Raw genomic sequence first — 15,344 nt, 5'->3', positions numbered from 1 at the left:
GTGAAGTTTTTCTGGTTATGCACCGGGGAGATTCGCCATCAAGTTTTTTTGTTCATTTGTCTGTTTGACTAGCAACCACGCGGCATTAACGATAGATGATTCACTGCTACTGAAACTGAAAAAGATCTGTCTACTCTAAGATGCAATTAAACTTGTGTTTTACACCCTTTTTTTTAAACGAGAAATGAGCAATGACTGTTAAGGGACTGTTAGCACACATTGGAATGGGAAAATAGTTTTCTCAACAGCATCATGTGCTGTTTTTCATGTGTTGAAAATTAATTAGATGTTATTGTAAAATCCAATTTGTTTTACCTGAAGCCCAAAGTAGGTGACCACTGATACAAAATATATTGGTTTGCTAGTGAAAGTTGAGACTGCTAATCAACATGCGAATGCTGTGGAAGTTTAAGAGAAAATAGTTTGCCAATAATTTGCCTTGCAAAATACGCCCATCTGCCCTTTCAGTGTCTCATTGGCTCCCAGGATCATGGTACAATCTCAAGTGGAATTATTTGGTTAATTGACCTTCTGTGTGCATACATTACAATATTTTAACTTGGGTCGGCCAGCAATATTAGCAACAAGGCAGAGAATGTTGACTCTTTTATATTTAGCTGCCAGTTTGTTCTATCTTGCCTCTGATGTAATTGTGTGCCATTTTCCCAACCACCAACTTGCTTTCATGTAATGCACATAAGCAATTTTCACAACGAATGTACCACCTACATCGAATCTCCATAAATGACCTTGCTCTAATGCTCGCTAAATGAAGGTGTCCATATTTTGTGGGTCTACCACCATAGCCCCCAAGTGCCTCACGGCTGCCTGATGGACAACTATTAACCCACAGTGAAGGGGTTGACGAATATTTATGTCTGCCTGTCAGCACTGACATGATACCCTCTGGAGATGAATAATATGTCTGTCCTACCTGCCCTACTCCAATTGTTCTTTCCAATTCGCAACAAAATGTGTGCTCCGTGTGTACCTGTGTGTTTAGACCAGGGACCTCTTCATACCCTGAGGTGAGCCTCACTGACATCTGACACACATCCCGTTGACTGCAGGAGTCTGTCTCCTCTCACTCATGAGTGCCACCTCTCAATTACTTTATCTGTACACAACAGTAATGGTTGCAATTCCATTATGTGCCCACACCAGATGACCGTTTTCAGCGGTATTGGTCAAAACCTTTGTGTTAAAACTGACAGGGTGATTTATTAATTTTATTCTTTGGCTTTATGAAAAAGCATGTGGTCTTTGCACTCAGTATTTTGGCTCCAAAGGGGGAGATTGTAGTTAACGGATCATGTTTGATACTTGGCAGTTATGGTCAACTTATGAAAGAAGCAGCCAGCAAGCTGTCATTTGCTTATGTTCCATTAGAATAATTTTTGGGAGATTGTTCAAGACTGTTTACACTTGGAATGTGCTGGCACACAAAGTAATATTGTAAAAAAATTAAATTCTGTACAGAAAAGAACACAAGCTAACACTGCTTGTCAAAACACAATAGTATTAGTGAGCTCGCTGACACTGCCAAAATTCAGCATAGCTCAACTTCCTAACATCCTCAATATCGAAGTCTTTCTCTGATTGGCTTTGCTCAAGACAAGTAATAGTCACCAGTTGCATTAGCTTTCCTACTGTCGAGTAAAACTTGAGCTGCCGCTGTCTGTCAAGAGGTATCTCTGCTTGTGACATCGCCAATCTTTGACATAATGCTCAGTCTGTCTCTCTAGACCCGCAAAGAGCTGTCATGCTTCAGTAGGCCAGATAATTATTTCCCTCTTATCCCTCCTTGCCAGGGCTGGTCTTAGTCTTCAATAGAAGTCAAGGACTGCACCGCTTCCCATCACCTCTCTCCGTCTTCTTTCCTCTCCATCCGTCTTCTTGCATTGGTTTCACTACGCCTCACTCCAAAAATCCAAAGAACCTCTTTTCACGCAGCCTGAGTTTATTTGTTTAATCTCTTCTTTTCTCTATTAACCCTAAGAAGAGATTTGCACCGGCGTAATAGATTTTCAGTTTTGTAGAGGTTCATGTTTAAAAGGGTTCATAAGGAATGTGTCATAGGAGCATCTTTATTTCATGGCCCTTATTTCCCTATATATACTTGTTTTAATATCCTTCTTGAACATTTACACTTTCTCTTTTTGCCCGGTTTCTAACGCACGCCTTTTGACTTGGATTTGGTGTAATGCCAGACGAACGCTTGAATTCTTACTAAAGAAAATCAACACCAACGCGTAATATTGCTACTACCATGACTCCCCAACATGCGCAGGGTTGCTGTCTCTTTTTTATTTATTTTTATATATATTTAAGCCTTTTGTTAGTGTATTGCTACATTTTGCAATACACTAACAAGAACTGAGGCGTTAGTTATGAAGGATGGATTTATAAACATTGAATTTAGATTCATAATAATATGGCTCCAGTTTATCTGCTAAATTACTACATCTGTTGAGGGATTTCACCTTTCAGAATAAAAATGACAGTGTTATATGCTGTATAGAAACAAATATGTCACAGTCAATCAATCTATGGCAGATGAGTAGAAATAGGTAGCCGTATAGAAGGGTTTGAATGCAGGAGTACATTGTTATTTCTCTAGTCCAAATGATGAGCTGCTGTTACAGACGTTAACAGCAATTTATGTTTTGAGATTTGTGACAAACATACTGCTACCATTTGACTTGAGTTATAAAGTTGACACAAAGAACCATGCAGAAAACATTTTTTGTGTGTTTGTGCTTGTTAAACAAATGTTTTGTGGCTTGTATCCACTCCACAATAGCTTCCCTCATTAAAATTAATGTATTTTTTCCCGCTCTTACTCCACCTGTGTCAGAATGTGTATTGCATTTGCTGAAATTTCAGCACGGCAAACTCTGTCAGTGCATGTATTGCTTTTCCTCCTCTGCATTAATTGACTTAATGGGAACACAACTGTCATCTTTTAGTAACAAATCTTAATCAAAAATGTAATTGAAAGAAAACATTCATTGCCTACCTCGTTTTTTCTTGCTCCTTCCTAGGTCTGCACTCGGTAAATTCATTTGTTAGTTTGTAGGTTGTACCATTTCCAAAATTACTTTAAAAAACAATGAAGAACATTTTATTTCATATGAGAATTCAATCTTGCCAATCACTATGACAGAGCTGCCAACCTCTGTCGACCCCATTTCAGGAGTACCCTTTTCCCATTTCCGGACTTTCCGGAATGAATGCCATTCATGCTTAATATAAAAAAAAACGTAGGACAATTCAAATCAAACTGTCATTATCATGTTTTTACAATAATTGGAATATTGTATTTTTGCAAAGTATTGAAAAAGTACAGCATAATGAAAATACGTTTATCTTTGTGTTTGGGTCCTTCTATGTGCGTTTTACTGTCAGTAATTCCACCACGCTGTGTTACCCAATTCTTACAGTTTACAGTGCAGTTGAATCAAGATGGCGGAAGCCATAGTGATGGTGTGAATTTCAAGGCATTTAAATTGGAAATTTGGTACTTTCCGGAATGGTTGCTTTAAAAGAAATGTGACAATTTTGGGGGGATTTCCGGGATTTAGGGAGGTTGTCCGGGGTCCTGGAGTTTGCGTTGTATTTTCGGGTAAACTCCGGAAATTCAGGGATAGTTGGCACCTCTGCTAAGAATTTTTCCAGGAATGACCAAGGGCACTTAATTGTTGCTCAGTAAAACCAGCTCCACGGTGGATGATTGCATGGTGTCATTACTGCCTTATTTTGAAAGTTTGCATGTTAACCTGTGGTTCTAGGGCATAGTGTTGATCAAAAACAAATAAACAAGGTCTGCCAGGGAACGTGGTGACAGTACAGGCTGTCTACTGAAGATAAGACATAACAATGGACCTTAATAGGCCACAGGGGGACACATATACCAATTTCTCGAACCCTATCTGCTTTCTGGTAACAAAAGAAACACGATGCGCTCCGTTTTTGGTCCCTTCCTGCAGAGAGATTAAGCGTGCTTAACAGGCATATGGGCATGAAAATGTGTATCTGACTGATAATTCAGCAACGCTTGCACCACACTTGAAAGGAGCCAGGCAGAATGAGAACCAACACAATACTTATGTTGCATCCTTGAGTTTAATCTCTAGCGGGAGAAGTACACAGACTTTTCCCCTCATTAGTCTCGTTACAATATGATTTCTTTCACAAGTCTTAATGTTTTGTTTGTGAAGGTCATACAGACGATCACTGATGCACAAAATGACATCGGCAGTGCTTGGCATAGCACTGATTTGTCGTTATTTTTTACGCCCTATTGTTTAGGTTATATAATACCGTACATTGTTGTGTGGAATTTATTAACTAAAATTAACTCATTTTTTTCCAGTTCGTGTTGAATATACCTTGGCAGCAATGTTCCTTTCTAGTAAAAATTTGGATAAGGGTAGATGGCATCCAGGTAGGAAGCAGAGTGTCATGGTAACATTCCCTGCTAAATAGCCATTAAATTGCCAGAAATTTTGAGAACTCGACTTTGAAGCTTTTTACTTGCGTAACTAAAGTGGCCACAGGTGCACCGAGTTCCTCCAAAATTTGATTGGTTATTATTATTATTATATATATCCCTATTTATTATTATATATATACCTATTTTTTTATTATATATATATATCCCTATGTTTTAATATCTTTACTTTAAATGTTTCAATTACTTGTCTAATATATATAAAATAAGAAAACACAAACTTTGCAGTAAGTCTTTGGCACATACATATTTTTTGTAAACAGAACTTACCTCTGTGCCAAGCAACATAAATCTCTTCCTATGTATCATTTATATACATTGATGTCAATAGGAGACGCATGAATGGAAGAAATATGGTTCTTCCCAAATGAGACAGAATTGAAAAATGGGTTGCAAACACTCACTGAGCAGAACGTTGCTCAGTGAGGTAATAATAAATAAAAAAATGCTTCTGAATCTATGCTACCTCCTAGTGGCAGTCTGTAAGTGTAATGTGTATGTACACTAAACCTAGTCATTTTAATAAATCTCAATATTTCAGGTGTATGGTACATATAGACTGTCTTTTTGAAACATTAGCTATGTAAAATTGGATGGTGGAAGCAGTAATGCTGACTCTGTATTTACTGCTGTATGCCAGATGTTCAAATGTATTAGAGGGAGGAGAAGAAGGGGTGGGTCTACTGATTTTAGCAGTATGGACTTTGTGGCAATATAGCATTAGTCCTTATAAATTAACTGCCCTGCCTTGGTCCTGTCCTGAATGCTCACTCCCACTGATCCACACCATTTCATACGTTTTACCACTTTTAGACCTGGGGAAAAAAAGGCTGCATCTTATTATCCAAATTTTGACTGCTTGTGCCCATGACCTCTCATTGCAGCCTCACCTTGAAAAATACACATTCAAAATGTCTAACACGCTTGCAGTAGGAACGGAAATCAAGGTGTTTTTCCCCCTCATATTATTGGTTTTAGGGCTTAGTTCTCATTGTTTCTAACTTTTGCCCATCAGCATTTAAAAATGACACTGAATGATAGTCAGATAACAATTTTCCTGATGTCAGAGTTTTAGTGGTGGAGGCGGCACAAAATTCAGAAATGACGATACTTTGACTGTCACTTTTCTAGTTATCCAAGTTCCTGAGCTACTGTCCCAGTAAACCTCATTATCACACGCAGAAAGAGCACATATTCTCAGCATGCAAACACACACACGCACGAGACACAAACACTTCTTTGCAAATCAGCAATAGCAGATTAGCAGTGATTATAAACCAGCATGGAGGTATAATCCTGTGTGTTCTGTGTACTTTTCTAGTGAGCTAGCCAAGCTAATTATCAAGTCTGAGATCGTAGGTGTAATCACACACTTTTAATGCACAAACTTGCTTTCTTTGTTTGTTCAATATATTGATACAACTTGCTGCTGTTTTTATTTTACAAGCAGATGAACTCTGCTATCAAAATTACCAACAACCTAGTTGGTGAAAACGGCTTTGTCTGTTTTTGATAAGAGATTTAAGAAATGTAGACACCAAATGGGCAGTAAAAGACTCCCAAGTCATTCCCTCCTTTTTCATACAGCATATCTAGTAACTGTGCTCACACTAGAAATACAAACCTGTGTGCCAAAATGACTCTGATGAAGATGGAATTACTGATTTTTCACAAATACTGGAATAGCTATTGATTTCTTTATTATTTTGGTTGTACAGCAAATATTACTAAAGTAGAGACCATGAATATGCTCTCCTCTGAAATACCCTCATTCTTTTACCTGTCAGGTGGAGGCCATCCTAGTCAACATCTTCGGTGGGATTGTCAACTGTGCCATTATCGCCAATGGTATCACCAAGGCTTGTCGAGAGCTGGAATTAAAGGTGCCGCTGGTGGTCAGGCTTGAAGGTAGGAAATAATTCAAAGCAGTGGGTTCAAAATTATTTAGATGGCCTTGTGACGTTTGTTTACAATATGATGACGTTGAAGTCACAATATGATCCCAGATCTTTCTTCCAGCTATTTTCAATTGATGTATTGTTGTAATTCTGCGCTTACATTGTGTTTTCGGCAACAATCTCTGTCGAAATGGAGAAGGAGCTTCTCACATACACATCCAACAGTGGACTGGCATAGTAAAAAAAATGTTAGCACATTTACCTTCGCTTGCTTATATAATGTAATTTTAAAAGTGTTTAAAAGAAAAGTTGATTCAAGCGACGTGTTGGAAATAGGTTTTAAAATGCAGCATAATTAATAAGCCCATTTTCTTCTCTTTTAATGCTCAAAGTATAGTCAGTTGTTTGTGTTCAACAAGAGCGTGCATATGAATCTTAACGCTCACCTATTTTTCACCTTGATTTTACCTTTGAAACCATTATTATTGTAGCTCTACAAGCGTATTCATCTTCATTGCAGCGCAGCTGTCCCAGTACGAACAGCAGTGCATTTCTCTTGTGTCACATTCTGCCGCACTCGTCATTAACGGTGGCCAGAATAAGAGTAGAGACAGCATTGATATCTCACCTTTCAACCTGTGTATGCTAATATAACCTGGGCAGCTGTGCAGTTTGGAGAATGTGAGTGTGTGGAGAATATGATGGTAAGAGCGACTCTTAAGAACACAAGGAGAGAGTGTGTAGCATCATTTCCCACTTGTGTCCTCAGATTAGAAAAGGGTTTGTAGTGTTGGTTTTACAGAAGTGCAAACTGTTCCTAGAAACATAGCTATATCTGTACCTTCCTCTGAGAAATAATACTACAGTCTTTTTGTTGTGGTTCTACCTACCCATAGTAGACCTGTAACAAGGCCAGATACCTATAAAGATAATTTAAAAATTTAATAGTAGTATTATGCCAGTCCTTCATGGGTTACTATGGCAGTTTACTGGGGCCATTGATGCTTCAATATAAAAATATGTTATATATGATAATATGGAAAATCTTTATCAGAAAATAAATATTTTGTATTCTAAACCTTAAAACAATAAAACAGATACACATCTGTCTTTTTTCATTTACTGTAAAGGATCATGTCATTACATGCTTTATAATCCAATTGTATTTCCATTCATACAAAAAGTGGATTTTGATTTTTTTCTTTTGGAACACTGCTTTAATCCTGAAAAAAGTGCCCAGGGTGTTAAGTAAGAGAAATACAAGAACAAATACATCAGGTGGACTTTTCAGCACACAACTCCCAAGCCTTATTATCTAAGATGACTCACCAGCTCCAGAAGGTTACTGCTGGCTGTTGGCCTAACCATGTTTGCTTGGCCTGGGCCTTATTCACGCTTTAGCTGTGGGTTATTATATCTAGGGTATCAGTCTTGTAGAAAAGATTGGTTGCTAATCAATCAGCTCAGCTCTCTAGGCTGGCTGCGGGGCAGTGGGCACAACCCAATGCTCTTCAACAGGATCAGAATGGATTAACTGGCATAGTTTTAATTGGGAAAGGGATTTTAAATGATTTGGCATGACTGCATTGGCCCAAGAGTTGTGTAGTGTTTTTGTGGAGCAGATGGTGGTTGTGATGCAAGCAGAGTTGATTGAGAGAATTGAATGAGTTGTAAGCGTTGTTTTTGTTGTGTGGAAGCATCTAACTAGACTGCCTCTGATCACTTACTGCAAAAGAAGTATAATAAATTATATATTCACTCACACGCACATGCTTGAGTAGATGTAACTCCGCTGCTCTCGTTGGCCATACTTTGAAGGGAACAAAACGCAAATAGTCCTGAGGGTACACCACAAAGGTAAAGACTTTTCTTAGCTGTGGTCCTAGACTATTAATTTCTCCTATCTGTCTGTCAAACTGCAAAATTGCTTTCTTCTTGAAAGGGGCTTTGAGATTATTTGTCATAAAAAACTTAAATCCATTCCAAACGTATACCAATACCATTTCTGGATACAATACTGTACGTACTGGTGATGTCCTGATCCGATACAGTTATTTTTGGAGTTTTGGATTTTGCTAGGCAAACAAACTTTTCTTTAGAAATTAATAATTGTAACTGACAATTGAGTAATAGTCATACCTATCCTAATAAAAGACTCAACTAACGAAAAAAATCAGATCGGAAATAAAAAATTAAATAAGAATCTGCATTAGGAGATCCTGAGTAATAATTACTCCTCAGTGTATTCGATTTATGCTATCACTGTTTTATATCCTAACATTTAAGATGTAAATATGGCCCTATGTTCAGTTTCAATCTAACGTTGTTAACTGTGTTTGTCTTCAATAAGAGTCCAAAAAATATTAGGCAACATAAAAGCTAGTAAATGACTGGCAGCACATCAAAAGAAAAATGTATTTGCACTGCTAGCAAGTATCTAGCATGCATTCTGATGAGCATATTTGATGTTTGGCTCCAGGGACGGTCATGGGGAGGAGCACATTTCAAACATTTTGGATGCAAAGCGAAAACTCCTGCTGCTTGCAACTGATAATTATAAGTATTAACACTCAATCACAACAAGTATGATGACACCAGGTGATGAAAGTAAGTGCCTGAGTGGATTTCGACATTATACAAACCAGATTTCAAAAATGTATGGATGCAATACACATTGTGAATAAAAACTAAATTCAATGATGTGAATGTGTGCATAAGGGTTAAGGCCAAAAAAACATATGGGATGCCTGTAATCGCCAGGCCCTGCAACACAAACAGGAATGCTTCTGGAAAGGAAAACACATAATTGGCTCAGCAATACTCCCGGAGCCCATTGTCGGTGAACGCAATCCACGGTGCCAATCGCCTTTGCCAGCTTAAAACTCTATAGTGCAAAGAAGCCATTTCTACAGACTTCCCAGAATCAGGTGTTTTCTAAGAGTCAGAGGAAAAACTATCAGTAGACAGACGAATCACAATTCAAAGTTCTTGATGGAAAGCTGGGCCGTCATGCGCTTCCACATGACTGCATTCTGTTTTTATTCACAACTTGTATTTTGGGTGAATCCATTCAAATCGGACTTTAAAAAAAAACTTGGATTCAAGTAAAATTTTGAATATATCTTACTCTAAACTTACATATTTTTACTAAATCGGGATTAGATGTTTTTTTAATTACATATTTCTTATAGTATTACAATTTTAGAAATAAGAGTGCCTTTTAATTGATACTCTTACTCGTCTGTATTTTAATGTTGGTGTGGTTAATGTGTGCCGATAACCTTTTGGTGTAAAAACCACTTGTGGTATAATGAATTGTAAGATGTGTGATAATTTTGCATCCCTGTTCAATTCTATAAACAAATATGACGTCTCCTCATCATCAATTTCAAACCTTTGTCATTTCCACTCCGTAAAGCAGAAGGCAACACACACTTAGGAGCTTCCTAGTCAACAAAACTCCTCTCCACCATCTTTGGCACAGCTCCCTACCTTATTATCCAATTGAAATTGAAATATGGCGGCCTGTAATTGACTCACACATTAAAGTGGCATCCCCACAAAAGTCTCGTAAGCTTGCTAATTACAGCCTAGTCACAACAGCAATATATTGTGAAGTGCCAATATATCACAAGACGAACAGCTCAGTATTGTTCTGTAGTGGCTTGAACGGTACACTTAAAGCCTTTAAACCAAGCCGGCTTTTAAGGATGCTGACTAGGCGCATCATTCAGTAGCTTAGGAAGACTTGAAAAGTTATAGGCGCGTCGTTCGTGTCTGTGGGGATTTGAGATTCTATCCTTGGCTTGTCCAAAATAAAGGCAATAATTGGTATTACGCTATCTCACCTTACAAATATTTTATATTCATTCTCCATCATGCTGTGACCATAAGTAAGGGCTGTACTGGTAAAAAAAAAAATCAATCATATTTGCATTCTTGTGCAAATTTACTTGGAGACAGATTCCTGATGAGAGTCGGTCTCCAGCAGCACCTAGTGGCTGCAGGTGAATGGACACCCTTCTCTTTAGTCACATATACATAGTGTGTAATATACAGAAGCCCACACACCCCAGAAACACTCCAAAGAACACACTCAGAGGGGTTGCCTTTGCCTTTGCTGCTACTTGTGCTTGTGCTTCTGAGTACTTACAGATGAAGTGTGATCAGCTGACTTGGAAAACACACTCACAAAATACTGCTCTTGTAAACGTGTCTTCTGTTATCCCATTTGGAGTCCACAGCTAAGGCAGTGGCTAAAGAATACTGTGCAGAAAATGCATAACATTAGGTGTGTGATATAGAATAGCCATATAACAAATGTATTTTGTGTCTTGTGTTTTTTGGCTAGCAAATTGGCTTTAGTCTTATGACAGATTTGATACAGTATGCTCCATCCACTGAATATAAAACCAGACCCACTAGGGTCTTTTAAAATTTCAACAACAACAAAAAAATACCTCCACTCAGTGATCAAATATGGTGGGGGTTTTTGTGTGGATTTGCAAATTGTCCGACACCATTTCTTCCCGGTTGTTTCCCTAAGCAAGACAGCTTTGTGTTCTTAATGCTAATTAATTACACTGCAGAATTGATTGTTTGCAATTCACAGTGTTTGGAATCACTCATCCGACTGAACTGAAGAGATATAATATGAGGCGTTAAGGGGCTCTGGTAATACAACTCCTGACAAAAACCCTATTGATCAAGTTGGCGAGACCACGCGAGTGTTTATACTCATCACCTTGGTCATATGAAACCTGCAAGAATAAGGTAATAAAAATGAAAGCTGGGGAGTAGCAAATAGCTTTATAGAACAATCGTACTTACTCCAGCAGTCAACACGTTTATTAGTAAGTACTTATAAATTATACAGACAAGATTTGTAGTTGTCGTCAAACTGTGCAGGAGAAAAAAATATTTTTAAACACGGATAAATAACAAATACATCAGTTTTAAATATGTATAATGAATAAAGCAGTCTTCTTTTCAAATTCCAACAACTTTCTGGCTCAGATTTAGCCACTGAAAAAGCAAAACTGGCATATTTTAGATTTTACAGTTCTACGACTCCATTTCAACAACAAAATAACATGAATGAATACCCAAATGAGACCCTTTTTTGGATCACAGTGTGCAAATAAGCCTTTTTTTTTGCATTGTCCACCTCAGCTTAACAGCACCAGTGCTGTTTTTTGCTTTATTTAACCTTTGTGCTCTTTGGCCTCTATCTAATTCACTGATGCTCTGCGGGCTCCCTCGCTGGCTCGCTGTGTCCTTCCGTCCACAGCGTTACCCCCCGCTTGTGTTGTGACAGACTTGTCAGCTTTTGTGTTTTGCTTTCATAGAGAGCAGCGCTCAGAGGCAGCCGCTCGAGAGTGTCTGCCTCGTGTGTGGCTCAATTTGTGAGCACGCTCGCGTGTGTGTGTGTCTCTCTCTCGGCTCGGATGCTGCCGTACAACAGTCCCGGGCCACCATGTCAGACAGCATCTGTTACCCTCTGTCCATGTTGCAGCCAGCGGAGCACAAACAGACAAATAGTGGCAGTGTTTATAGACAAAACAGTTGAACTACACCCATTTGTCATTTGTGCGGATTCCCCCGTTGTTACTTGTTGAGGTCCTATCAGGTCATGGTGTGGCCTTCTGAAGCCATTTTTCTGTGCAGTGGGCAAGAATATGTTCCACACAGTCCCTTGTTTGGGTTTTTGAGAGAGAGTGGCTAGGAAAAAAAGATAAATGACCTATATGTATGTACAAGTATGTTTGTGCTCAAGATAACTCAAGAGCAAATAAAGGGATTACTATCACACTTCGTGTGCGGTCGATTGGTCGCCGGTCTTTTGGTCGACATCTTTTTGTCGCCGGTCTTTTGGTCGCCCGGACCCAAATACGGGCGACCAAAAGACCAGCGACAAAACAAGGTAAAACAACACGATCTACGACCGGCAACAAAACAAGGTAAAACAACACCATCTACGCATCAATAAAAGCCAACAATGGCCCTGACCAGTTTCACTGAGTGTATAAGAGTTTGTATGTACATGAGTTGTCCCCTTGGGAAGGTACGTCAGTCAGGGTCTTAACAATTTCTCCAACAAAAAACAATAAAAGTACGGGAAATTTTGAGCTTTTCTTTAGCCTAATAATTAATAGGGCATTAAGTATGATTAAATAATTTGCAGCTTGTATTTAGGGAATTTGAGCAACGATTTAAATGGTAATTATCAATAACCTTCCGGGCGACCAAAAAAACGGCGACCAAAAGACCGGCGACCAAACGACCGAGTACCATCACACTTGCAGGAAATGAAACGGAAGAGGTTATTACATTTTGGGGCAAAGAGATCAAAGGTGACAGAGGTAAAAAAAAAAAAAATTGGCTTAAAATTGATCACTATTTTTCGGTTATTTTTTCATTTACTACTATTTAACTCAATTTTGCGATGGATGATTATATGATCTAAACAGAAATGGTCAACGATTAAAAAATTATATAGTGATGCTTTCAATTTTGCTGCTTAGGTGGAGGTCGGCTCGCTCTGAGTAGTCCTCCCATTTCTGATGTTTTTTTTTCTTGTGCCTTTTAGGGACCAACGTGCAAGAGGCTAAAAGGATCCTGAGTGAGAGTGGCCTGCCCATCACGGCTGCAGATAACCTGGATGACGCTGCCAAGAAAGCAGTAGCCGCCATCAAGGAGTAGAAAAGTCCAATCTATCTTCCTTAACAACCTCCAGGTGGCCTTACTATCTTATCTTGTCTGTGTTATGTTCTAGTCACAGAGCTGACCTCAGGGTAAGAGCTCCTTGGGTTTTTTGCACAAAAATTGTCATTACCTTTCCAGATAATCAGATGGTTTATGAGCTACTAAACTTTAGAGCCAGTCATTTCTTCGCCTTTATGCTGATTTACTGCCAACATTTCTCGTTGGCACCTGTCTCACTGTCATTAATTACTCTGCAAATGAATTACTTCTCATTTCACATCAAGCAAATCGGCGCAAAACGATCTTAGGAACAGATAAGACAGAGCCCTAACATTCCGTTTTCAAAGACATATTGTGTTGCTCTGCTTGGTCATATTGTTAGATAAGTCATTTTCATGAAGATGCATTTTTAGGACTCATTCTAAGAAATAATGATTCATTTTTATCTGTGATAGCGGTCAAATGCCAGCAATACCATTTTGATAATTTAGTGCTAATGGATTTCCTCAAAGACAACGCTAGTGGTAGCAGCCAATGCAAGGCTATTCTCCACTCTTTTTGTCTCCATTATTGCGTCCATCCATTCAATGCCTTATCTGTGTCTCTCACATGAAGTACATTTTCTGCATCTTCACCGTAGATTGAAGAACATTGTAAATCTCAGCCTAGAATTTTGTAAACAATCTCACCTAAGTATGTGTAGAGGACAACTTCAGATGTTATATTAGGACAACTCTCAAAATGTCCATCGTTTCTGTCTGTATTTTTTTTTAAATCCTTTCTACGGCAGGATGAACAGGCTAATATGACCAATATTTAATGGGATAAAACATATGAATATAATATTACAAAAAGTAGTTAGTACCTAATTTCATTCAAACTTTGTTTTTGGTTTGTTAGTTTTTTGGTGCAGTTTGGAAGCTATATAAAACAAAATCACAAATCTCTTTTCATTCAATGTTTGTCTCTTTGTGTAGGCAAAATAAAAATCAACATGGTTTACTACACAAGACACACGCTTATTTTGGCTTTTAATTCAATTGCATTAATCTTGACCAACACTGATGCCAAACACAATGGGCACTTAGACACGTGCTTTTCATTTCACTGGGCCCATACACACCGACCTTAAACATACATTAAACACGCTACGCAAGTGAGAAACTATTTTGGAAGTCAAAGTGAACTGTAAGAACAGACCTAATCTATTAAGCAGGTTTTAATTTCCATCACCCCTATCGAAGAGTCATCTAAAGACGCAAACTTGATGACGTGTGAGGCTCATTGAGCTTCCCTTATACCTGCCAGGCAAGCCGTAGAAATAGACTGAAGGCTTCAATAATTGCCTTATTTCATGCTCTTGGCCGCGTGTCAGAAAGCTCTCCGCTGATGGATTGGATGGAGGAATTTAAGGCTTGTTAAAGCAGCCTTCTCGGGTTCTGATATTGTTTAATTCAGTGTCAAGCTGGAGGTCACAATGAAATGTGCACACTGATTTACTGGGCAAAATTAGTACCGCTCCATCATATAAATATAGATGAGGGTAAAGAAGCTTTGGAGGTCAGTCTGGAGATGTCTGTCAAGCACCCTTTAAAGTGCATTAAATTGTTTGTAGGTGGGGCTGAGTGGTGGTGCTTTCAATGTCCCTAAAATCACTTTCGAGCAAAGACTGCTCGTCTAATTAAACAATAATCCAGAGGCACTTTTATTTTCCTTCCTGGATTGCTTGGGTCATTTTTTTGTGTGAAAAACTGTTGTGCTAAAGAGTCCATATGAAAACAATACAAACATCTGCTATGGGAGAACTCCATGGCTGAAGGGGTTCGACGTCCAATCTACTTGTTAAAAAGTACATGAGAATCAAATAATTATTTGTATTGATAATATAATCTAGATCTGACCTTCACATATTTTGGGTTATGTCACACTGGTATATCAAGTGTTAATATTGCGGGCAACATGATCTAAAATGTGATGTTCACCCACATATGCGGTCTTTTATTTAATTTTTGGGTTTTTAATTGTTCACCAAAATAGTGACTTGCCCTAAAAGGCTGTTTACAATGATTAAGTATATTTCAAATACACAGACTGCCGAAAAAAAGGAAGTCAAACAAAGAGGTTCATTAAGAAAATGCTGTGTGTGCTACGACTCGTCTCTAGTTCTTATTGACTCTCCGTCAGGGACCTGCTTTTGCTCAATATTTCCCTTCTTCTATCTAGTTGTC

General features: G+C 38.4%; 1 protein-coding gene across 1 annotated transcript in view; it reads left to right on the top strand.

Moving 5' to 3' along the window:
* The window catches only part of suclg2 (succinate-CoA ligase GDP-forming subunit beta), a 145,116-nt gene extending 130,988 nt beyond the window's left edge, over positions 1–14,128 (top strand). Inside the window, exons 14-15 of the mRNA XM_077602209.1 lie at positions 6,301–6,421; positions 13,001–14,128. Of these exons, the coding sequence (XP_077458335.1) occupies positions 6,301–6,421; positions 13,001–13,113 (234 nt within the window). The 3' untranslated portion in view covers positions 13,114–14,128. The remainder of the gene's footprint in view (positions 1–6,300; positions 6,422–13,000) is intronic.
* Positions 14,129–15,344: the final 1,216 nt, after the last annotated feature.

Source organism: Stigmatopora argus, chromosome 6, assembly GCF_051989625.1.
Source record: "Stigmatopora argus isolate UIUO_Sarg chromosome 6, RoL_Sarg_1.0, whole genome shotgun sequence".
Lineage (NCBI taxonomy): Eukaryota > Metazoa > Chordata > Actinopteri > Syngnathiformes > Syngnathidae > Stigmatopora > Stigmatopora argus.
This window is presented reverse-complemented; position numbering and strand designations above follow the sequence as displayed.